The following is a 24936-nucleotide window of genomic DNA, read 5'->3' as shown; positions in this document are numbered from 1 at the left end:
GATCCTAAACTCTGCCACAGTTTAAAAAAAATATGTTGACAGAAGGTCCAGAAGTTTATAGAGAATGGTACATTTATTATTTTTTAGTTTTAGTTTTTATAACTTTGCCTCTGTTTGATTTAAAATCCTTTTCATGGTGTGCAATTAAGATGCAACTGACAATCAGAGTCATGGCCATGTGAGGCCTGTTACTTTGTTATTTCATTACAAATTAACCAGGTAAAAGATCTGCAGTTTATTCTAAGTGTTGAAATTGTATTTGGTAGCTTTTTACTTTAACTCTAAATGAAGTCCAGGCTAAAAAAAAAAAATCTCTCAAAGAGATAGCAAATCATTTAGGAGTGGCCAAATCAATTATCTTCTTAGAAAGTGGATGATTTATTTTGATGGGTAAGAAAAACAATTTTACAACATCGAATCAATCACTCAAGAACAGGAAGGCCTGATTAGACCTTACCAGAAAAAAAATCTAAGAGGCCGAACAACATGAACAAGATGAACTTGTTTTAGAAAGCCAGGAAGAGAAAATATGAAGGAGGGAAACAGCTCATGATGTGAAGAATACCACATCATCTGTCAAACATGGTGAAATGGAAGTGTTATGGCATGGGCATTTAAGCCTGCCAGTGGAAACAGATCACTAATATTTACTGATGATGCGACTGCTAATAGAAGCAGCAGGAGGAAAACATGCACACAGCTGGAATGCTCAGATTCAGCCAAATGCTACAAAACAGATCGGACAGAGCTTCACCAGGTAAAGCTAGCACAGCTATCTGCAGTCACTTGCAAACAGGTGATATAGTGAATATAACTTTTTTTTCTCTTGAAATCCTCATCCCTAATCCTTACACCCTTATCAAAAAGTGCCAACTGCAGATTGGTGGACCAACTACTGTATTGTGGATTTATATTCAAAGCAAAGTTGATGGCATTGTGCCCGAATGATGAGCTTGGCGATCCTGATGAGCTATTAGTGGTGTTTCGACCTCAACCTGGGCTGCAACACTCCTCATTCTGTTAAATTTCAGTTCTTTGCAGCGGGACAGTTTCCTTACGTGCATAAACACAACTTTTTAAAGTAAAGTTCTCAGAGGTAGTGTTTCCTTTTCCTTTTTTGGCATCCACCTCCCCCCACCCCTCACCCTTAAAGCAATGAAGCGCCTCACCTACGACATGTGGTTCTGCTGAGAGGCCAGATTCTGCTGTTGCTGCTGCTGCATGAGGAGCTGCTGCTGCTGACGCCGCCGGGCCGTACGCAGCTTCTCGAAGCGGGCCTCCATCTCCTCCAGCACTTTGGGGGTGTAGCGAACCACCAGCTTCACGCTGTCCTTGGCTGCCTTCAGTAGCTCCACCGCTTTCTCGTGGTGCTCTCCCTCCACACTCTGCAAGGGTTTCAGAGCCGCGGAAAGAGTAGAATATTAAAGGGGACTGATTTTAATATATATATATTTTTAAAAACAGTAACCCTTCAAAGAAAAAAAAAATGAATATTTTCTCCACTATTATTACCTTACGATCAAGTGAAATGACAAGGCTTAGCTTACAGTGTATGATGCTCATATCTCTCCAGCAGCTGAAGAAATTTCTGCTACTTATTCACAACATGCAACTTTGCGACCTCAATAACTCTTGTGATTGTTGACTCACATATCAAACTAGAAATCATATACATGGCAAGAAGCTGCTAAAAATATATTTTTGGAAACAAGCTTAAACAGGGGTTGAAAAGCTTATCTACACTCTACTTTCAATCCATTGATCCTCTTTTCCCACATGCTGGATCAGAACGTTAGTCTGGCGAGACCCACCACTCCATTCACAGACAGGAGCTGGTCCCCTCGCTTTAAGCCGCCATGCCTCTCAGCTACGCCTCCAGGAATGATGCGGGAGATATAGATAGGTGAGTTTTGCTCTTTGCCGCCCATCACATTGAAGCCCAGCCCTTCCTCCGTCTTCGGTAGCTCCACCACCCGCGGGTGAGAGTGACCTTCACTGGCTGCGAAGGCCGCAACTGTGGCCTGAAGGAAGAGAAAAAAAGGTAAAGGGCTTATTAGTTATCTCAATGAATTAGACGGTTAATTAGACATGAATTCTGACAAAAATACACTTCTACGTATATTTTTTTGACACACAAGATTTAATACAAGGTTCAACTTTGTGTGTGCAAAAAAGTAATATTATATATATTATGCAATATGCAAATATCCATGGGTTAATCAAAGACTGTACAAAAATGATAGATGTAGCCTTAGGTTCTAAAATGTGAAAGTGCCTTAAAGCAAAAGGTGTTTCCAGGATTTTTTAATGAGGGTGGGACCAAGAAGCACCTAAGGGGAACCCACGAGAAACCATAAATAAGTTTTATTCTAAAGAACAAGGTCTCTCACACATCCTTTATTTTACATTCACCTCTGAAAAGTAGAGGTGTGGACCAAACCATTGTGAACCATTTGAAGGGGAGTACCATATATCTAAAATTACCACAAGAGATTTGACGGCACATTATTGTATTATTATTTCACAATGAATAATTACATTCGCAGCGTAATACCAGTCCTTTTATATACAATCTAATGTTCCGCATTATGTGTATGATATTAAAGATATTGGTGCACATTAAAAAAGTGGAGTGAATGCCTGAACTGTGCCAGGTCAGTTTCCCAAGAAATGCAAAAAAACTTTAGTAAATGTCTCATTCTATGCGTAAATCAAGTATTAGGGCAAGAAGTGAGTTATTTCTTCTCCTTTTAGTTAAACAGTGGAGAGAAAAACATAATCAAGATGAGAAAGAAGGCAGAGGCACACAGCAGCTTCTTAAATAGTGCCCTCATTATAGACGGCGCAAAGATATTCGTCTGAAATCTGATTTGCAGCTTTTGCAAACCACATCTTCAATCAAATCAGCAATTCTTTTTGAAAAGTCTGCAGCTTACACTAGCTTCTCATTCTCTTCTGTAGTGTGAAAATAAAAGCAAAGGAAGAACACATTTTAGAAGTATTACAAAGAGACTGCAAAGCTGCTCGCGAACCTCTGACGCACCTTCTCATTTAAGCGACGACGGCCGTAACAAAGCGTCAGGATTTGGTCTGGGCTTGGGATTTAGACTCCACATGAGAAGTTCTCTGGTCTTTCCAAGCACACGGATTAACACATCTCACTTCCACCCTGTGTATCCCTTCCAGCTGAGTGAAGTTCCTTTGAATCACAAGCCAAGCTGCACGCTCCTTGTACATTTACAACAAAGCACCGAGGAGCTTGTTAGCCGAGCTGGGAAAGCTCGTGGCAGGTGAACAGAGAGCCTGTGCCCAAAGATCCACAGATGCGATGCCACAGGTGCCTCGCTGTCAAGTCAGCATCATTTATGGTGTGCGAGATGGGGAAAAGGAAGGATAAGAAAGTACGGGTGGGGTGAGTTCTGTTTTGATTTTGCAGATGTGAATCGAAATTCCCAGCAGCAGACGAGGAGCTTGGCAACTGGAGGTCTTTGAGGCTCCCTCCAGGCATCATCCCCGCATCTGCAATCTCTTCCATATTCATATGCATCTTCAGATCCACATTTATTACTCCTCATTTCTCTCTCCCCTCCCGCTGCCTATTAATCTGCTTATTGCATTATGACAACTCCCCCTTCTCCTTCCTTCTCTCGCTCTGTCCTTCGCCTTTCTTCTTCTGCTGCTCCCACTCACCCTCCCTGACCTGCTGTTAAAATAAGCAGCTCCTCAGCATGCATACCGTCGCCACCCGGGCCTCGCAGCGCATCGACCTTCACAACTTTATCGGGCTTTCTGTGAATGAAAAACAATCTGGCAGATGGCCGGTGCCTCTCACGCATGGGGGGCATTTTAAATGAAACACTTGCTGGAGGATACTCGGTAGACACACAACACTGTAAAAGTCTGGCTTAAAGTATCTAAAGTCATTTTAGCATCACCTCCCTGTTTTTTTTGCTTTTTTTCCCCCCCCCGCTGCTCTGATAATCTCCGCCTCCTTTAAGATCAGTAATAAAAGCCTCGGGCCAGATATTAGAGGCTGAATTGATTAAATTAACAAAGCGATCAAAGTGAATTGAGTTGTTCAAGTGAAACTCAAATCTTGGATGTCTGCAGATTTTTCTGTCTCACCAACTAAAGCACTCGAGATAAACCGAAACTCTGTCATGTATTTCATCACTGTTGCAGTTCATTCTCACTGCAATACAGTATGAATGTCTTTCCCCATATGTTGATGCTGATTATGTGCAATTGTGGTCCTTGTGGATATCTCTGCAGGGAGTAAAGCACTCTCAAAAATATCCAGTGTTCCCAGTTGGAAAGATCCCCACAGCTAAGCCACTTCAAACCCTTAGCTGTGTGCTTAATTGCCCAATGAATTTGTGCATTTTTATTACAGATTTAGAAGAAGTAACTTTTAAAAGTGTGAGGGAGAGAGTTCGAAAAGCTTTGTTCTTAAGAGAAAAAAGGGACATAGAAAAAGACTTAAAAATAACATCTCTTCTAATCATTAATGAGATGTTATTTTTAAGATCAGACAATGGAACCCACTCGAGAAACTTCAGGATACTTCAAAAGATGACACGATTGTCTTTGTTGACAGAGAATCCTTCCCTCTGAGAGAAGAAAAAAATAAAACCCTGTACAGAGTTTGTTTAAAAATGTGTCATATTTAGTGCATCCTGTTTAAAAATATTTTGACAGGTTGGGAAATACACTTACTCTTGCCACAATTTAGACGAGAAACCTATGGAGTCAGACGACTACATGATTAGACTGGAAAGCCTTAAAGGGCCTATTGGGAGTATGGGGAACTTTCTCAAGGATCAGACATTTTAACCAACATCACATTTTATATTTAAGGAAATTATTGGAAAAGGAAATTATTGCCTTGCACCACTACCGACAGCTTCCATGTAGAGAAAGTGTGTGAAATGGCACAAGACTGAATGCAATGGAAGCAAATTTGTTGTGAACTCCTGGCGGCTCTGGCACGTTAAGACGCTAAATCGAGGATGTTATTACCGTAATGGAATAAAACGGAAGTGAAGGATCATCCTTAAGGAGGCGCTGGTTGCATGTTGATAAATGCTTCTTTTAGAAAATAAAAGAGGGGTTGCATATGTTAAAACCACACTGACAATTTCAGTCTGGTTTCAATTTCCATAAATTCAACAGATTTGAAAATAATTACCAATGAATGGAACAGGAATTCACGGTCCAGACAACTGCTGACTACATAAGAGACCTGAAAAAGTTCGCTCTTTACTCCCTAAACGTATCTGAATAGCTTAGCAGTAATAGCTACTCTAGTGAAGTTTCTCTTTTTTCCTTAGTTTATTTCACTCAGTTCACCAAACTGTTTGGTGTCTTTTGCTGTACCACACCAAAAGACTGTGTATTTCAGTTACTTTCCACTTCAGTCACATGGCTAGTCTCCCTGAGGTCTCCCTGCAGTTTACATGAGCCACAAACACAAAAGAAGATTATACTAGAAGCAGCTAGAAGAGGCACCCCTTTGTAACCCCTTCTACAGCCACAACTAGCCCCACTTGGGGGATGATAGGATATCTTTAATGCTCTGTACAGTCTATTTATGGAAGTCTGTTTAAATCAGGGGTCTCAAACTCGTAGCCCCAGGGCCACTTGCGGCCCACGTCACCCCTACTTGCTATACTGACGTGAAGAAATAGAATGCAATTTGGCCCGTGAAGTTACTTTTTTGTTAGGGAGGATTTGTTTGTTGTTGAGTGCAATGTTAAAATGAGTTCTTTAAAAAGCAAAAAATGACTTAATACGAAGGCAACATGAGCAGAGAGTACAAACATATTGAGGGATTGGCTGTGTTAGTTCAGTGAGAGTTATTTGTAAAGAAAACAATTTTCGCTAGCAGTCAAAAACTAATGTGCACACTTATGTCTGCATTTTTATTTTGTTAAATACGAACAAAACTGTGATGCCACGTGTCGGGCCAGAAAGTGAGTACCAGTTTGTAGTTCAATGAAAGGCTTCAGTTAGTTAAAAGTGAGAAAAAAAATTGCGTTCACATTTGCAGTTTTGTCTTGTTATACAATATTAAAAATTCAACACTACATTTTCTGAAACATTTGTGGGTTTTTTCATGTTTGTTTTGTACTCCTTGAACACTAAAGTGGCCCTCACATGAGATGACAGTGCCAGCAGTGGCCCACATCTCATTTAAGTTGAAGACCCCTGTCACTGTAAAATTGGGGGCCCCCAATAGCCTGGTTTTCCTCTCATGAGAGCATTCCAGCTATAGCAGACATAATCCTTTCATTTTAAAAGATGCCTCCCACAAAATAGATTGACACATGCAACACGTACAGTATTAGGGACTGACAGGTGCTGGAAGGAGTATTTTTGAACTCTGAATGGTAAGTTAGCTGTTTCCCTCTGCTAACCACCTCCCAGCTCTAGCTCAATAGTTAACAGCAGGTATGAGGATTTGATCTCTTTATCTAACTCAAAGTAAAACAGTGAAAAGATGTAATTCTTAAAATATTGAGTGATTCCTTTAAACAGATATTGAATTGTATTTTACCAGACTCTGCAGGACTATTCTGGAGGTGTAGCGTTAGTGGAGCCAAACAAAATGAGAAAAGGACTGGCAAGCAGCTCTCATCGTTTGAAGCCTCTCTGTGTTCATACACAAAGACTTGTATCCCTTTTTTTATGTCATCCTTTTCTGTTCTTGTCCTCCACCCACTCGCGGCGATGAGAGGAGTGGACTCTACACTGAACCAATGAAGGACATGCTCTATGAGTGCTCCTCATCGCATCCCACCCTTCTCTTCCTCCTCTGCACTTTAAATCAGGCAATCTCTCCCTCTCTTTATCTTCTTTCATGAAAGCTTGTGTCTCTTGCTTGTGATGTGCTGATGAAACGTCCTACTTCAGTCAAGCGGGTCAAGCTCATCTCTTTTGAATACCACAATCTGCTTATTCCACTCACGCAGTGCACCTATTTCACCTGTGATATGGATGGGACCTTTTCTAAATAGCCAGCAGAAGAAAAAAAATTGTTGGACATCTTAAATAATCAGGTGGAATAAACCAAAGCATAAAAAAGATGGTTTTTTAAACAATTAACTTGCATCCATGACATTTATGACTTCTCAATCAAAAGCTCTGTTTGTTCCGAGTGCTGAATTGTAATTAAATGAAAGCTCGTGAATGCAAACATTCAGAAGGTAAAGTCAAGACAACTGTGTTTCCATAAGAGAAATAAGTTGAATGAGTTGAAGAGAATCCAGCAGCTGCTGATTGGAAGAGTCTTGAGGACTATTAGACATAATTAAAGACCGATTTACAGCTCGAATGAAAGACATTAAGTAACTGATGACTGTTGAGTCAAGGATAAAGAGCTTCTACTTCAGCCTTTGAGATAAACATTTAGCTCGTTCTGTTTTGTAATGCCTGTCTTTCTTCTGGTAAAGTGTACTCTGACAGTATTGATTCCAACTTTGTTTGACATTATGAGTCGTGCTATTTTCCCTCAAACAACAACTCTACAGCAGCCGCTTAAATACACCAGCACCACCTTCTGACAGTCCCTACGCAGAAATGATCGATTATACTGCAAATTATTTTTGAGGTAAGCACTGCCAACACTCTCCATATACAACGCCTTAACATATACCTTTTTCCTACATGAACATAGTGTCAGTTCTTAAATCGCAATTTAAAAACTGACTAACAGCATTTTGACCAACCGTATTTTCAACCTTTTGACACCTCTACCTTGAAATGCAAACTCCTGTTTTGTCTTCATTGCAAAGATTCAACAAGGTGCTGGAAACATTGCTCAGCGATTTTGTTCCATATTGACGTGATAGCATCACGCCGTTGCAGATAAAGATTTATCGGCTGCGCATCCAGGGTGAGAATCTCGAATTGCGTCACATCCATCACATCTATTGGATTGAGATCTGGTGAGTGTGGAGGCCGTTTGAGTACAATGAACTCATTTATTCAGTGTTTAGTTGGTACCACAGGGCCCAAATTGTGCTAAATATGCCCCACACCATTCTCCACCACCACCAGCAGCCTGAATCATTGATAGAAGGGAAGATACTTGAATACTTTTGTTGTATTTGAGTTACTGTTGCTTTCCTGTCAGCTTGAAGCAGTCTGGCTATTCTCCCCTGACCTTTGGCATCAACAAGGCATTTTGTCCCAGAGAACTGCTGCTTACTGGATTTTTCTCGTTCCCTCTTTTGGACTGTTTTCCGTAAACCTGAGGGGTGATTTTGTGGGAAAATCCCAGTAGCTCGGCAGTTTATGAACTGCTCAGATCAAAAACAACCATGTCACTTTCAAACTCACTTAAATCACTTTTTGTCTCTATTCTGATGCTCTGTTTGGACTGCAGCAGGTGGCTTAGAGCATGCCTAAGCACACTAAGTTGTTGCCATGATTGGCTGATTAGATATTTTCATTAATGAGCACCTAACAAAGTAGCCGGTCAGTGTATATAAGGTTAAAGAAGAATCTTAGACCTTTCCAAACAAACAAATTAATAAAATGTTCGTAATTTATATCAATGAGCTAACTCTGGTCTACAGCTAGTTGCCTGTCCATCTGCACATTTTGTCTGTGGTCAAATATACGCGTAAACTTGAAAAAAAGAAAATGGTTTGAAAAAAGGATGTAAAATATGTTAGTTGTTCCCATCCCGTGTAAACACAAACTTGTTTTGCCTTTTATGTGTGTGCTCTCTCAATAGATAAAGAAATGAAACGTCATAAATGTGAATCTGTTAGACAGTCTTTTAGCAGATGAGACTAACAGAGACGCTTTGGTTTTATTCTTGGAAAACTGGCACTCGTGTGTCATTGCTTGATGACCCACACACTCTTAATGAGGGCCATTATCAAAGGATGTAGTTTGCTGATTTCAGGCAGCTTTGGCCAAATGAAATGAAATGATGAGAATGAAATCACTGGGTAAAGTGATTAAAAGACAGCTCCCGAGTCATTAGTTACAGCTTTCAGTAATTATATATTATGATTTTATTGCTGAGCCAAATTTCCAACACAGTTCTTACCTTAGCCGTGGCCCTGGCCTGATACTCTGGACAGCCATTCACTGTAATTGTTTCGTGCATATACTGGTACACCTGAAAGAAATGAAGACAGAGATGCACGTGGTTGAAATCTGAATCCACCAACTTGCACATGAGCTCAAACTCTTCTTTTCATAGTCAAATAATGGTTTCCTTCCACAGAAGGTTGTGCACACTTGCATGTGTACAATAGCAAACTCTCAAGAAGCACATGGCATAGACTGATCCCTAATCTATGAGCAGTAATATTGCTCCTAGTATTTCAAAGTAACCCTCAAGTGATAGGGCCTCGCTCAAGCCTTTGTATTTAATAACATCTTGTAACAGAAAATCCTATTACGATCCGGCACGATGACTTTCTGCAAACACGCTGGTGTTATCAGCAGCTAGTCAGATAAGGGAGAGAGAATTTTGCATTGATGCAGACAGAGAAGAATTTCTGTTACGGTAGAAAAAGTCAGATGTTCTTTTTTTGTTAATGTATATTAAAGGGGAGACTCTGGACTCTACCAGAGTAGGTCTGCATGATTCGCGATTCAAAATAACCCCAAGTTCATCCATCCTTTTAGCACCCAATCCCCTTTCTTTAAGCAAGTTTTCTTCCTGTCCCTTATTAACAGAGCGTTTGAACAACAAATGGGTGGGAATTCTGTGCACCTGGCCAGACCTGTTTTCCTGAGATGACCATATTAGGAATATCCCCTCTCACTGACCTAAAAGGTAGATCAGAACTGTCTGAAACAGAGGCTCTGTCTGAAAACTGTCTAAAGCCTGAGCTTTGGGGTTACAGGGATTACTTACTCTGCCTCCTTTAAACTTTCATGTTGACAAACGGAGGCATATTGTGGTGTTACAGACAGCATAAAAAGTCAACAGAACAAGAAGTAACAGATTCTGCCGGGACTGAGCCGGTGCTGAGCCGGTGCCACACATGCTGGTCAGTCACAGGAGCTCGTTCAGTGAGAGACTGAGATTACCGAAAAGCACCACTGAATGACACAGGAAATCTTTCCTGCCTGTGGCCATCTCCCTGTACAACGCATCCACTTAACACACTGGTTACTGCTACAACTACACGTTTCTTTTCCAGCTATTTATTAATGAGTGACTTATGTATGTATGTATGTATGTATGTATGTATGTATGTATGTATGTATGTATGTATGTATGTATGTATGTATATATATATATATATATATATATATATATATATATATATATATTGTACTATTCTTAGTTAGCGTATTGTCTGTCTTATCTTAATGTTGGTTTATAATGGAGCACTGTAACAAAAAAAATAATATCCCCCAGGGATCAATAAAGTATTCTGATTCTGATTCTAAAACACGGGTTAGTGAGCATGTCCATCTGGGTAAAAAAAAAGTTTTCTATTTGCTGAAGCAGACAGAATAAGAGCAGACAGCTGACCTTTCCTGTTTAGATGTGGCTTTTAAGAAAACCTTACAAGCAAACTTGTTCGGAGACTATAAAAGAGGAGACCATGGCCAATGTTGACTCGTGGGTAACATGCGGTAACTGAAGATATACTAGAGGAGTACCAATTCACACACTAAAACAAACAGCCTGATCTAATTTGTGTATGTTTTGCAGCTATAGAGTAGTCAGAAATCTCACCCAGTGCTACTGTCACATAAAAAGAAATATAATCCAAGGATATGTTACACGTAAACTAATTCAGCTGTGTATGCTCATATTAACGATGCGCATAGTTTCTAATGATGATGAGATCGGGATATGTTGAAGTAAAGCTCAGACTTCAGTCTGCTCTAAATCCTTGATTTTAGGGAGTTTTTCTTCTCTCGGATCTAAGCAGCGCACCATTGTGCTGCCCCTGCTAGAGTCTACGAATAAAAATATGGACCTCAAAATAAAGGTCATAAAATAATGACTGAAATCTTTTTTGGCTGATGACAAACAGTCCCATTTTTCTGCCTGCAATGTTGCTTACTGCCTGCTACTTTTTTCTTTACATTAAAGAGAACGTCTGAACCAGACATACCCATTACCTGCACAGAGAGAAATCAGGAGTTTAACATCAGTCAAGTTTGTGTGCATTGTTTGTAAGATATTTTTCAGAAAGCAGCAACTTGCCAGTGCACTTTCCAAACATTGCCTTGAGGTGTGACTGCCACCCCGGGATGGCAGCGTAACACAAGGCCTGCTTTTGCAAATGACTCGATTAAATACCGTAATGGCAGCATTATTTCAGTGGAAAGATTCTCTAACTATCATCTAGCTGTTTTAATCTCACATTTATGGCATCTGAAGTTTAACTCAACGAATAAGTGATTGCATTTTAATGGAACTGACGAATGTTTCTCAGCAGAAAAACAACAGCTTCTCAATGCAAAGCAGACTTGGAATGAATGTGTATGCTATGTTGGATATTATGGCTCAGAAATAAAATAATGATTCCACTTCCTGGATGACGTCTCTCATCGCAGCAGAGCAGCTTGTTGGAGGCGAATGTGGCAGGCAGCTCTGACGTATCCCTGCAAAAACATTACAAGGGCCTCGCTTTTCTGTATCGTCAACAGGGTGTATACTTATAGGATGCAAACCTTCAGATATTTGTATGTAGAGATCTCAAGAGCATGGAAAAAAATATCCCTGAGCTCCTGTCGGCTTGTTTGCTCATGAATCTCAAAGACCAAATGACTAGCTTTTGAGGGTGCACTTCAGAGAGCAACATGTTTTTGTAGATTCATGGTGCCGCTGATGCATTTTGATAAGAGGAGCCTGCAGTCCACACACACACACAGACACACACACACAGACAGACACACACACACACACACACACACACACACACACACACACACACACACACACATACATACACACACACACACACCACTCCCAAGTGACACCTTTTCCTGAGGACTTCTTCCACCTTTGCACTTTTTGAGGCTTAGCACAGCTTTATAAATGCCACAAAAGGTTTTTCTTGCCTCTATCTTACTACACAGTAGCTTCATTTCTCTTTCATTTATCCCTTTGTTAGAAAAACACTACAGCAAGTGCTAATTACAGCTATTTATTCACTCCATAACAGTCTCTAATGCTCTCTCTTAGCACCTATAAGACAAGAAGTCTGTAGGAAAAATGGGCTTTATCTATCTGTGAAAGTAAAGCATTTTGGTCCTTAAAACAATGATCTCTGTTATGTAAATGTTTAGTAATGGCTCTATTCAAACACAACGTTACAGATAGCACTGCAATGCGTATGAAATACTTGGCATATGCTGAGAAGGCGGCACAGCAGTGAGCTGAAAAATAATGATACCCAGAAAAAAAAAAACATTCTCAGGTTTCTCTCAGTATATATCGCTGATGCATCAAAATGGCCAAGGTGAGCATAAGGGTGGCCAACATCTCACTTTTGGATCCCCTGATCCTCATCAATGGATAAAAAAAAAAAAAAACAGTCAACTATTTCACAGATAAAGTCTCACAAGGGTTGACTAAAATAATGCACTTAAAAAGTATTTTTAAAGTGCTTACTGTAAATTCATGAGTGTAATATAGTTTAATTGTTATGTGTAACTAAATGTGAAGAAACAGCTTCTATGAATATATGATCCATTTATCTGTGTATTGTGTTGACAAGATATGAAGATTGAAGATGAAGTAGGGTTGTGCTGCGCTTTCATGTAATACCAGTTTATACCACAAGAGAACGCAGTAAAGTATTTACCCTTGTAATTCATTAAGCACTATTTCTGCTTAGAATTGTAGCCTGACAAAAGGCAAAGCCTCTTAAGAAAACGAGGTAAATGTCAGCACACACAAAGAAGAATAAAATCACAGAAAACAATCAAAAACAGAAGGCAAGAGTGGAAAAACGCACGCCACGCCCTCTGGTAATCCTGCCCCCTGGTGGTGTGGTGAAAGCTTTAGTTAAATTACTCAGGGCAGTGTTTCCCAACCTTTTGGAGCCACAGCACATATTTCACATTAGACAAATCACACGGCACACCACCAAACAAAAATGTCACAAAAAGCGTACTGATAATTTTTCCCCGGTCTGTATTTTTTCTAGGACCCAGGTCAGATTGACTACTTTTTCTTTTCAAATATTTATCCATTGCTATTACGGGCTCCGTTGTCTCACTCCCAGCATGACTATGATGTAATTTCTTCTGCGTCTTCTACCGTTCTACTGGCAGTTGGCAACCCATTTAATTAGAGCAGGTAGTTGTACCGCCCTCTAGGGGAGGAGAATGTAATTGTTCTGGCCGTTACTCACGCCGGTCACTTAGGGCAGTGGTCTCCAACCCCCGGGCCTCGGACCGGTACCGGTCCGTGAGTCATTTGGTACCGGGCCGCGAGAGTTGAGGCTCAGGTGTGAAATGTATGGTTTTCAGGGTTTTTATCGGTTTTCAGCGTTATTTTGTTATCGTTTTTATCATTTACTCGGTTTTCCTGGGTCTTTTCACGTGTGTTATGAATAAATCTTCTTTTTTTTTGGTCCCGGTACTAGTTTTATTTTGTTGTATTTATCTGCGACACCTTAAAGGCCGGTCCATGAAAATATTGTCGGGCATAAACCGGTCCGTGGCGCAAAAAAGGTTGGGGACCGCTGACTTAGGGTATTAATCAGGTGGAGCCAGATAATCTTCCACGCCACACCTATGTGGGGCGGCAGAGTGGATGGGAAACACTGACTCAGAGGACAATTGCAAAATACTGGTTTGGAAAAATGTCAAAATCAACTTAACACGGACCAGTGCTCAAAGATATGCAGACGTAGATCCCAAGAACTGGTTTGAAACACACATCCAAGTAATGAGGAGCAGCAACTGGATTCAACTTTTCTTTTGGCCAATATAAGGGTAATGTCCACTTTTCTTTGGAAAAACCTAAGAGTTTGTTTTAGTTAAATACGTCACTTTGCTCACCCACTAGTCATTTACAGGTAAAACACCTATAATATCTATCGACAGAATAAAAGAGACACTAAGGTGCCATTTTGAAGCCTCGAAAAGTGTTTTTCCTCTTTTCTGACTCCTACGTAACTAAAATTTACAAAATGGACTTAATGTTTTATCCAGTATGACTCAAAATCATGTCCATCTTTCACTGTTACTTCTACTGCTTAATGTTCATAGCAATACCACATACGGTGTGCCAAAGTAACTGCAACTCTGGGAACTTCAGATACAACACTTCTGGTGTGAGGAAAGAGAAGAAGAGTGCTGAATTATTTAGCCTGTGCTGTAATTTGGGAATATAAGCGGATGGATATCAGCTGAAGATTTAAATTAAATAAGGACGACCATTTGCATAATTTCTTTTTTGGAACAGTGGAACATTAAGTGTCCACTCTGACTGAACAGATAATTTTAAAAAAGCCTTATGAACTGGCTGATGGTTCGATTATTTCCTAGTTCCTCCCTTGCCGTTTCACGAGTTGAGCAGCAGAGCTCATGCAGGGCATCTTGACCCTGAATGTTTTATTTTCTTATAAACAATGACTAATATATCCATATCACAAGCAGCAAGGTGTTGCAGTGGTTAGCCCAATTGTTACATGGTCAATATCTTTCCATGAGGAGTCTGCATGCCCTCCCTGTGTCTGTGTGGATTTCCTCCAGGTACTCAGACTTCTTCCTCCAGTCTAAAGACAAGCTTGTTGACTTTGAACTCGTCGCTGAGGTAACTGAAGTTTATAAAACAAATCACTGTATTAATGCTTAAATGTAGCTTGTAATGTAAAGCAAGAAGAACAGAAAAGTGCTATATATATGTTAGCCCATTTCCAAGTTCACTGATTTTTCTATAAAAAAATATTAATATATAATATGTCCTGGCCTATTTATTTGTCATATTTAAAATAACAGTGCTCTGAAGATCCACAGTTGATATCTCCCTTCATATTTAACCTGATTGGTTGCAGTGCCCTGCAGAGAGCCCAAAAATGGGACTAACAGCTTTGTGCTTTTGAATGTCAGCCTCCTCTTGTGGTGGGTGCACTTTGCTCTAAAAAGGCCAGTTTTCCTGCAGGCATCTTGTCAATTCCCCTTTCCTTTAACCAAATGTCTTCACTGTCCTTCCAACAACATCAATACAGCCACTCCATCCTCCCCTACATGGCTCCCTTCTGCTTAGTTTGCCACACATTCCTGGTTTTAATGGTGAAGTGGACACAAACACATTCTTTCTAAAAGAATACCAGCATCACAAAGCCCATCTCGGAAGGGATGCCTACAGGGAATATTGATGCAGAGCTTCTTAGGAACACGGCTTCTTGTTTTGTCTACTGAGAGATGGAGAGGGTGGACGGGGGGTGGGGAAAAAGGAGGTCTTAGTCTGGTTAATGTAGTTTTGTTAAGGATGAAAACCATTATAGTTAGCGTCTCAGTGGTGCAAACCATGACACCGAGGGAAAATATAGAGCTCGAACAGACTGACTTAATGTACCTTTCATCCTTTAACTTAATGTGATGTGGGAGTCAGAGGCATTGTGACGGAATCAACACAAATCCCAGTCAATTATGCTGACTGAAAATCTCTGCTGAAGTGGAAAATCAACTGCAATTTCAAAGCTGATGAAAAACGTGGCCGCACTGAGCCTGCTTATTGCACTTCCTGTATTGGTCACGTGGCTCCGTCTAACCCAATATTCCGCACATCACCCCCTTCCATCATTTCCAGCCGGTTAGCTCTTCCAGTCATCTCATCTTGTGTCCTTCCTTTCCCATTTGCAAGGCTGATTGACCCGGACAACTCATTCAGGGTGTTGCAGTGAAACTAATGCTGCGACACAAGACTCTCCCCCACACATCGATGAACGTGGCGAGGGGAAGACAACCAGCTCATCAAACTCTGTCTCGTTGTCATTTATCTCTAACACTGCTGAACTGGCTCTTTTCCCTACTGTCCATTCTTCATATTGACAGTTACCTTGTCATCCACTAACAAGGCTGATTCATGTTTTGCAAATTCTCTTGACTCAGACATATAGTAGGAAGTCAGGTTTATACTCCATAGACAAGATTAGTGTCCCCTCCCCTGTCTCTGAAATGAGCCAACTCAAATATGTGTGTAAGAAAAGGAATCATATCATAGATTACAGGATAAAGTTTGTACTGGAAAGAAAGGTCATCTGTGATAATGAAATCCCACAAGGTGAGCGTGATCAAAATGTACAAGGCGAGGGTTGAGCTATTTTAACCTGCGTTTTATGGTGAGTGAAAATGAATTAGAATATGATTACAGAGAGGAATTTTTAAACAGCTCCAAAGTGAAAAACTGATCTAGTTAAAAACCAATTCTGAGTATATTTTCCTTTGGATTAAAAAGCAGTGGGTTTTTCTTAGAATTACAAAGATATTTTTTCCCTTTTAGGCAGCAGTGAGTTGAAATTACTGCCATTATAGCGTAAAAAGCTACTTCCTGAGATTTCACAATCACTTTAGATAGGTATTCCATGACAATGAGCATTTGTTGTCTGCATTATGGTATCAATTTGTGGCTGAAAGTGCTGATTTATTTCTTCCTCTGTAATATTCAGACATCTGAGATATTAGAGATAAAAAAAAAAGAGAAAGACAAGAAATAGACAAATAAATTAAAGCAGTGGGGATTTTGTATATTTTTTCAGGTTTGCTTTTAATGTTTCAGTTAATGGTAATCAGTGTTGGTCAAGTTACTTGAAAAAAGTAATAAGTAACTAATTACTGATTACTTCCCCCAAAAAGTAATCCCGTTACTTTACTGATTACTTATTTTCAAAAATAATTAATTACTTAGTTACTTAGTTACTTTTTAAAAACACGATTTACAACCTGAACAGGTGATAAAGCGATAGATCTTTCAGCCCAATTCTACTTTTTCTACATAATCCATCATACAAAATGGAATCAAATGAAAAAGTCTCTTTTTAAAACTTGTTTTATTAGTTTTAATCTTTTAACTTTATGCATCAAGCAAAAATTAAATTAAATGCAACATTCTCTGACTGGAAGAAATTTGTTTAATATTTAAACCTATTTTCTGCACATTCCAGCACATAAAATAAAATATTTTTTGTGTTTACACTCACTCTTTCAAATAGATGCAAGTAAAACACAGCAGAAAATAAATAAAGTCAAAGACTAGCGGTCCTGTTGCTCTATTTTCACCTGTAAAGCAGGAGTGGTGTAGGCGGAGGTTTGCCCTGGTGCAGGTGTGCCGCAGCGGTCAGTGGAAGAATCCGCGAGTTTCTCAGTGAATTTCCAATTACGTGGTTCGGTGCTTGCTTGGAAGTTTAGGGTTTTTTTCACTGTAAAAAGAAGTTTTCTTCCCACGCAGTGATCAGCGGACGCTAATGTTTTTGTCACTTTTTATGGAATCAAACTCAAATTAAGGTCAGTACTTCCACGCTTTAAACGCTGCACGCTCATACTCTCTCCCGCACTCGATATATTATCCATTGTTGATCTGCACACAGCTGTTGCCACGAACGTCGCACTCGCTTACGTCACTGTCATGAGACATCCTCGCAAAAAAAAAAAATCACGGTTTTAGTAACGCAGTAACGCAGCGTGCTTACGGGAAAGTAACGGTAATCTAATTACCGTTTTTGCAATAGTAATCCCTTACTTTACTCGTTACTTGAAAAAAGTAATCGGATTACAGTTACTGCCCATCTCTGATGGTAATTAACTGCTACCTATAAGAACAACAAAGCTAAATTTTAAGAAATTACTGCCTATGACCTGGAGACAGCTACATGCTATATATAAACATCCAGTAACATCCAGGGGTGATGTATGTACAAAGTCTTGCATACATACAGACAACTGTCAAGTGCTGTCTTACACTCAAAATACACGTAATAGTAGAGGAATTCACAATTGTGGAATCAGTTGACTAGGACTAGTTTTTCAGCTGCGTGCAACATTTCTCTTCTTCTTCTTCTTCTTCTTCTTCTGCTGCTTCTTCTTCTTCTGCTTCTTCTTCCATCTCATCCTATCCCTTGCATCCTCTTCTATGACACCAACATCACACCAGTCTTCCTTTACTAAATCCATGAACCATTTATGGGATCATGCTTTTCTCATCCTGCCTGGCAGCCCCATCTTCACCATCCTTCGTCCAGTTGAGTTAAGTGTCATGATAGTAGCAGGGCCTATTACAGAGGGTTACAGGGCCTACATTCTTCCTTTATGTACAAGCTACCGGTTCAAATAATTATAAAAAAAAAAAAACAACCATTTTTCAATACCTATTGACAGACTGAAATAAAGGCAGGCTGTGTGTGAGAAGAAGACATCACCAGACAGAAAAAATGAACCCTGTGGCTGTAGCTGCTTTCTCTTGTCACAAACAAACATATCAAAAAAAGCGTTAGTATTTCAGACCATTAAATCCAGCCTAACTGCTACTTTCCCACTGAGATTCCCTTTCACTCAAAGATTGTCTCTGCTAACTGCTCCTGATGCAAACAGAGCATCGGAGGACACAGCTGTTGAGAGCTGTGATATTCCACTACATGACCTCATTTAATGCGCCGCATAATAATGGTAATAATCTACAGTATGCAACAACCACCACTTATAAATGGTCCTCCAGCTGGCTCAGCACTACAGAGAGATGCTGTTGTAGCGCGTCGGTTTTCCAAATGTGTCATTGACTATAAGCCACAGTCGTCCTCGCTGCAGCCCACTAATCCCACAGCATCTCTGATGGTTTCCCTGGTGACTGTGTTTAGCCAGCTCTTTGTGGGTGAAGTGCTTTGCATCTTTGGCTCTTGGCAAACAGCAACTACTGCTGCTGCCGCGCTCTTTTTTTTTATGAGGTTTTTGAGAATCACTGTCATTGCACTTCAGTGACTGGCACTGAGATCAGTCAGCTGGTTGCCAGACGGGCAGTTGGTGCCAGGACGTGCCAGGCTTCCCCAAGCTGGCCAGAGCAGAGCAGAACAGAAGACTATTCCCCATCCCTTCTGTTGCATGTTTTCATGGGTTTTACGTAACATTTGATCAGAATTAATTTCTGATCATTGGTGTCATTGCTGGTGTTGGCGAACTTTCTACTTTTATGTCTAGACAAAAGCTGAAAAATTAATGATCTCCAGCATTCACTGATTAAACTGCGACTATAAAGGGCAGTCAAATTGGATGTCTTGTCAAATATCACATTTTATCATCCTCTACAGACTCTGCATGACACTCCTTTTTGATGTGTTTCCTTGATCTAAAAGGGATCACACATATATGCATATAGTGCAGTACAAAAGTCTTCAGCCACCCCTAATTTCTTTATATTTTGTTATATAAAATGGGAAAAGTGGCAGTGATTTATCAAAACATGTGCAAACATAAATGGATATGCGGTATGTAAGGCAAATACAAAGTTTGTACAAGTCTAACGAGCCAATATTCAGTATGACTCCCTTTAGTCTTCGACACAACCTGAACTGTCTTAGCCAGGTGTTCTTGTCATATCTTGAATTCATCTTCAGGAACAGCTCCTCTGGGTTCTTGAAGGACATTCTTTGGAAGTCTTTTCTACATGATCCCACACTACTTCAAAAATGTTCAGTCCAGGCTCTGGGGAAGCCAGGCAATGACTGATAGTTTCCCATTGTGTGTTTTTCTATCCAGGTATGTTTTTATTGCATTGGCAGTGCGTTTGGGATCATAATTCCATCAGTTTTTCCAAGATCCCCAACACCACATGCTGTCTATAATGACATCAATCCGAATCCGACATTTCAAAAAACGCGTTCACACTGATTTTTTCAGTCCAGTTCTTTGGCATACCTCAGCCTTTTCTCCCCGTTTCTCTTCTTTCCTGGTAGCCACCCTTCCGCTGAGACCATTTCTGACAGTAGAAGGATAAATTGAAGGGCTAGATGCATCTTTCAGGTCCTGCATCAGGTTTTTTTCTGAAGGGCACGACTTTCACGACTGTTCATCTGCTGTAGATAAAAACTTTAAAAGTGCTTCAGAAAGCCTGGACAACTATAGCTCCAGGGCGATTTAAAAAATAGAACAAAGCCAGCGTTGTTGTAAGCTAAATATAAAGAACTGGTAGGTGTCTCACAGTGTTTGCACAGTACATTCTATCAACACGTGTAGACACTTAGCCATCAGAGTGCTGTAACCACTTTGATCTAGACAGTTTTTTCTACTCTTAGATCAGTATGATGTCAGTAAGGCTAAATATCATGGTCATCTCATGCACACAGCTCTGGATGTTAGCACAGAAGCCCCACCCAAGTGATCCTGAAACATTCAGCTTACGAAGCGCAGCCATTCAGAAGAAAGCTGCTTTACCTACAGGTGGTTACAGAAAGTAGATGGGACAACTGTAAAAGTCTAAAAAAATATGACAAACTTTTGACAAAAGTTATGTTATATTTAAAAAAATAAATTAATTAAATAAATTATGTATGTTATAATACATCGGACCAGCTTTTTTTTTTTTTTTTTTAAATCACAGTACCCTAATGGCAGTTAATGCATAAAATGGCATTTAATTATGCTCTGTTAAAGTAAAAGAAATGGTGAGATCTTGTTAAATACAGAAGTGTCATACTCATCGTGTTCTTCATCTTTTAAACAAGTGACAAAATATTTTATGCAATTATTTATCTTCAGATTTTAAGACCTCCTTTATTATTTTGTTTACCCCATATATACTTCTAAGTAACAAGTACAAGCTGAGAAAGTAAGTTTTACAAAGTGCGAATTACAGCAGCTGGCTTACAATTCCCCATATCACTGATTTTCCAAAACATATTATGGTTATTTTTTGCCCTGCAGCAGTAAAATCTTATTGCATGTCTACTTAATTTACAACACAATTCCCTTCAGAAAATAGAGCGGCGCTCTTCCCAACATACTGATGAAGTCCGCTAATTGTCTTTCATTCCAGAACAAATTACATGTTTACTTTGTTCACAATTAACTTGCAGCACAGAGGCCATTCTGTCATCTGCTTCCCTGCTCTTCAAACTGCTGTTTACTTAACAAATCCATGTCACTGGGTAGTGCTACAGTATATCACAACAGACAGAACACTAAACACACAAGATCTGTTGTTATCAGCCTGTGCAGCCGCGCCACGTAGAGCGAACGCTCTTGTTTGCTTTTTACCCCCGCCGTCTTGATGAATGATCTCAAGATGACGGATCAGTGGGTGGTTGTTTTGCGTGCATGAGAATGAAAGCATTTTAACAAGAGGAGAAAAACAAGAACTTCAGTTTCACGATTCACATTTTACTTCATCCCCGTAAAATACGATTGAAACCAATCCCAGTGATTCGCTTAATTAAAATTCAGTTTAACAAGCTTATCAAACCTTAGACTTAATGAAATGCTCATGATGTTTTCTGGCCCTGTGAACATTTAAATGTGTGTGTGTGGGGTGTGTGTGTGTGTGTGTGTGTGTGTGTGTGTGTGTGTGTGGGGGGGGGGGTTATGCAGTCAAAAACCCACTGTGCCTCTGACTTCTGCTGTTCAGCTCTAGCTGTAATAAGGCAGCGCGATAAGCTCTGACATTTTCATTATGCTGCAGTCATTTGTTGATTGATGCAGCTCAGCAATGGCTTAAAGTTACACTCTCTGATTTTCTTGTTGTTGCTCCAGGCTTACTGTGGGCTTTGGGTTTGAGTTTCAAGGCACTTACAGTGACCTGACAGCACAGTTTGGCACCACTGCATTATATAAAACTATCAGGTATGTTACTTTTCACCGTCGGCCAAGATATGAAATATGTTGAGCGAAAAGCTGTTTAGAGATTTGGATGTCAAGTCAGGTGTCAAATTCATTTGAAAAACACAAGGTGACTACCTGCTGTTTTTATTTCCTTGGGTCTGATGGAGCTTACAGGACTCAGAATCAGTGCTCTTGCTACTATCAAGCCTTTCAAGCACCACAGATAATAATACGCTTAAAGTTATAAGTAACCACGTCAAGATAATCTTCAAAGTAAGCCAACAAATCGCAGTGGCACTTCTTTTAAATGAACTACTTAGGGCCCAAGTGACAGAATTTCTAAGACCACTCCTGCTACCGAAATTTAGTGATTTCAAAATCCGATATTTCAGTATTTTCCAATATCGATATCTTTTTCTTTCAAATGCAAAATACATAAACATTGTTGGCAACAGCTGGAAGAAAAACTCCATAACCTTTTGTTTTGTAAAGTTATTTGTTTACTCTTACACTCTCTGCCTGACTTTGCTCACATTAGCTGGCCGTGTGGTAACACACGGCCAGCTAATGGAAGTTGCAGTGCCCTCAGGTGGGCAAACTATGCAATGTCAACAGTAGAAACATATATGAATGGTGTCTCTTCTTTACTTTTTAAATTTTCATTTATTTTCATTTCAACTTTCATTATCATCAATCATCAATAAATACCAATAGCGGTCCTGTCTGACTGACTGTTACACAGCAGAAAATGTCAGCAAATATATACCAGATGTTTGATACTGATTGATATTAAATAAAGTGATCATTCAAGTGTGCCTGTGTTTAACACAAATTTTGAAAAAGAGAAATAGATGGTGTCGTATACAGGTTTTTGCATTCTTGAAAAAAATGACAGTTTTACTGAAGACGTCCTCTAAGCTTTCATTTTGAGCCAAATTAAACCAGGAATTCGACATCCTTTATACCCCTAACCCATAGAAAAATTACTCAGTACGTAAACATGAATTGTTGAATTATTAGGCTGAATGTCAGTCTTTGTAATAGTATTGAGAATATTTTTTTTAAAGGTAGCTCTTTTTAAAGAGTTATCCAAGAAACCAACATCCACAGACACATGATGGATGGTGGGGTATAACCAGACAACCTATTTTTAATATATTTATTTATTTATTTATCCCCTTTATGTATATCTAAAAGTGAATTACATTCCTGTCTCATTGTGGTTTAGATGTTGAGATTATTCGTATGGGTCTCTGCACTGCTGGTATTCCTAACAATGCCCATGTGCCCTTTCAAGAAAAGCTACATAATGCTTGTCTTTGGTGCTTCAAGCTCTTATGGGTCATTAGCCCTGTGGAAGAAATGGAGTTAGATGGATAAAGCCATTGCAAAAGTCACGCCTGAGTTCAGCTTATTGTTCCCACATTTTATCTTTTTGTATTGTTTTGTTTTAAATTACAAAAACATATTATGCACAAATTCTACTAAAGGTCCAGTACAGAAGACAGATGGGAAAGGTCATGACAAAGGAGCCCCACACAAGAAAAACAATCTAAATTCTTGTTGGTGTTCACAGAGCAGCAGTGACTCACCTCTCTGATGGCTGTGCAGAACTCACTCTGAAGGACTTTCTTCAGAGATTGGAGCTTGTGACCTGGAACATCGCCTGACTCCTGCAGCTTCTCCAGCAGCTCAATAGCCCTGGCAACATCTGGGAAGCGAGAGAGAGAGAATGGGTGTGAGTAAATATGTATATGTGTGTGGGTACTCATGCCAAGGGGACAGAGGAAGAGGAAAAAAAGAAGCCCCGTTCAATTACATTAACAGCACTGCTGTGACAAAGGCGCTAGAGCAAATCAATGGGCGGGATAATGGAAATAGACTCAGTCAAGGCCAGCGGTTGCAAGGAAGATAGAACAGCAATCCCATCCATGGATCGTTTGCATTGGCTTATCTCTGAGCATGAGAATAAAGGAGCGGGGTGACAAGTCAAGGACTCATTTGTTCAAAGGTAACACTTCCTGGAAAGAGTAGGCATTACAAAGCCTTTACACTAAACCGTAAGCCTTAAGGTAGAGGCCGTGACTCTGGGGTCTTCTGAGCTCTTTCCTCTTAATTAGCTTCTGCTGAACAAGTCCCACAGCCTGGATGATTAATTTTTTACCCTCTGAAACTGGCAGGCCAAATAGACTCACAAAGGTAGAAAGGGTGATTTGGTACTCAATCACTGGACTTAGATTGTTGTGTCAATATCATGTTTTATTCATGCCTAAGACCTGTGACCACACAAGAGGGGGTGACGGCAACAACATTTCAGTTCATACAATTCAAGTTCCCCCTCTGTTCTAGTTTCAACCCAAAGGGGACACAGGCTATTTTTTGCAAGTACCCCATAATAAGGCATTTAAGTAACGATTATATTCATTGTCTACTAATTACTGATTATTTAATTCATTCTTTAGGCCAATCAGGTCACATCTTTAAACTAGTCATACTCTTAACTCCCCAAAATACGTTAAAACTTCAGAAGGATAAAACAATAAAAAGTATTCATAATTTCAGTATAGCACGTAATGAATACACGTTTTATTACATTTAGCTTCTGAACACCACAAAAGTTTGTTTTGTAAATACTATCAAATATTTTTTTCAGACACATTTAATTATTTATCATGTAGAGCCGAATTAAAATGCAACCGTATTGCTCAATATCACAAATGTGACGCAAACAGCATCCTCCAACATTAGACAGGAAATTCAGACAAGAAAAAAAAAAAAATCCCTAAAATGCAAAAAAGAGAAAATTAAACTGCAGGAAAACTCAGGAAGACAAAGGAAGAGGGATCCCTCTCCTCAGCTAGACAGACTTAGAGTAGATGTTGTGTACACTGTGTTTTTAAAGTAGGTCTCTCAGTGTTGGTAAGGCCTCAAGGGCTATAAATGATCCAGCGGCCTCTGAGATTAGTCTCTTTTAATCTGCGACTGAGTGCCGTCTTTTTTATCTGTTCTCGAGGACACATCAGAAAGTTGTCAAAGCCTTATCTGAATAGATGAGCATAGATTGAGCTGAAATATGCCCCGTTACAGAATAAACTTCAAAACTGGGTCACATTATTTCTTGTCAGCAAGTGTGATTAGCTTTGTTTTCGTCAGTATCACACTGCTCAAAAGTGTTTCTGTGTAAAA

The 24936-nt window shown here is 39.8% G+C and overlaps 1 protein-coding gene across 2 annotated transcripts in view; it reads right to left on the bottom strand.

The window, feature by feature from the left end:
• The window catches only part of lin7a (lin-7 homolog A (C. elegans)), a 44934-nt gene that overhangs the window by 4383 nt on the left and 15615 nt on the right, over positions 1-24936 (bottom strand). Inside the window, exons 2-5 of one of the 2 annotated variants that reach the window (XM_084909632.1) lie at positions 23343-23461; positions 9062-9133; positions 1812-2021; positions 1170-1385 (exon numbers count right to left, since the gene is read on the bottom strand). In XM_084909632.1, the coding sequence (XP_084765758.1) occupies positions 1170-1385; positions 1812-2021; positions 9062-9133; positions 23343-23461 (617 nt within the window). The remainder of the gene's footprint in view (positions 1-1169; positions 1386-1811; positions 2022-9061; positions 9134-23342; positions 23462-24936) is intronic. The other variant, XM_084909631.1, reaches the window with a different exon arrangement.

This window comes from Perissodus microlepis, chromosome 17 (assembly GCF_051167445.1).
Source record: "Perissodus microlepis isolate ML-2025 ecotype Zambia chromosome 17, ASM5116744v1, whole genome shotgun sequence".
Lineage (NCBI taxonomy): Eukaryota > Metazoa > Chordata > Actinopteri > Cichliformes > Cichlidae > Perissodus > Perissodus microlepis.
Note: the sequence above shows the minus strand (reverse complement) of the source record. Positions and strands in the feature narration are given on the sequence as shown.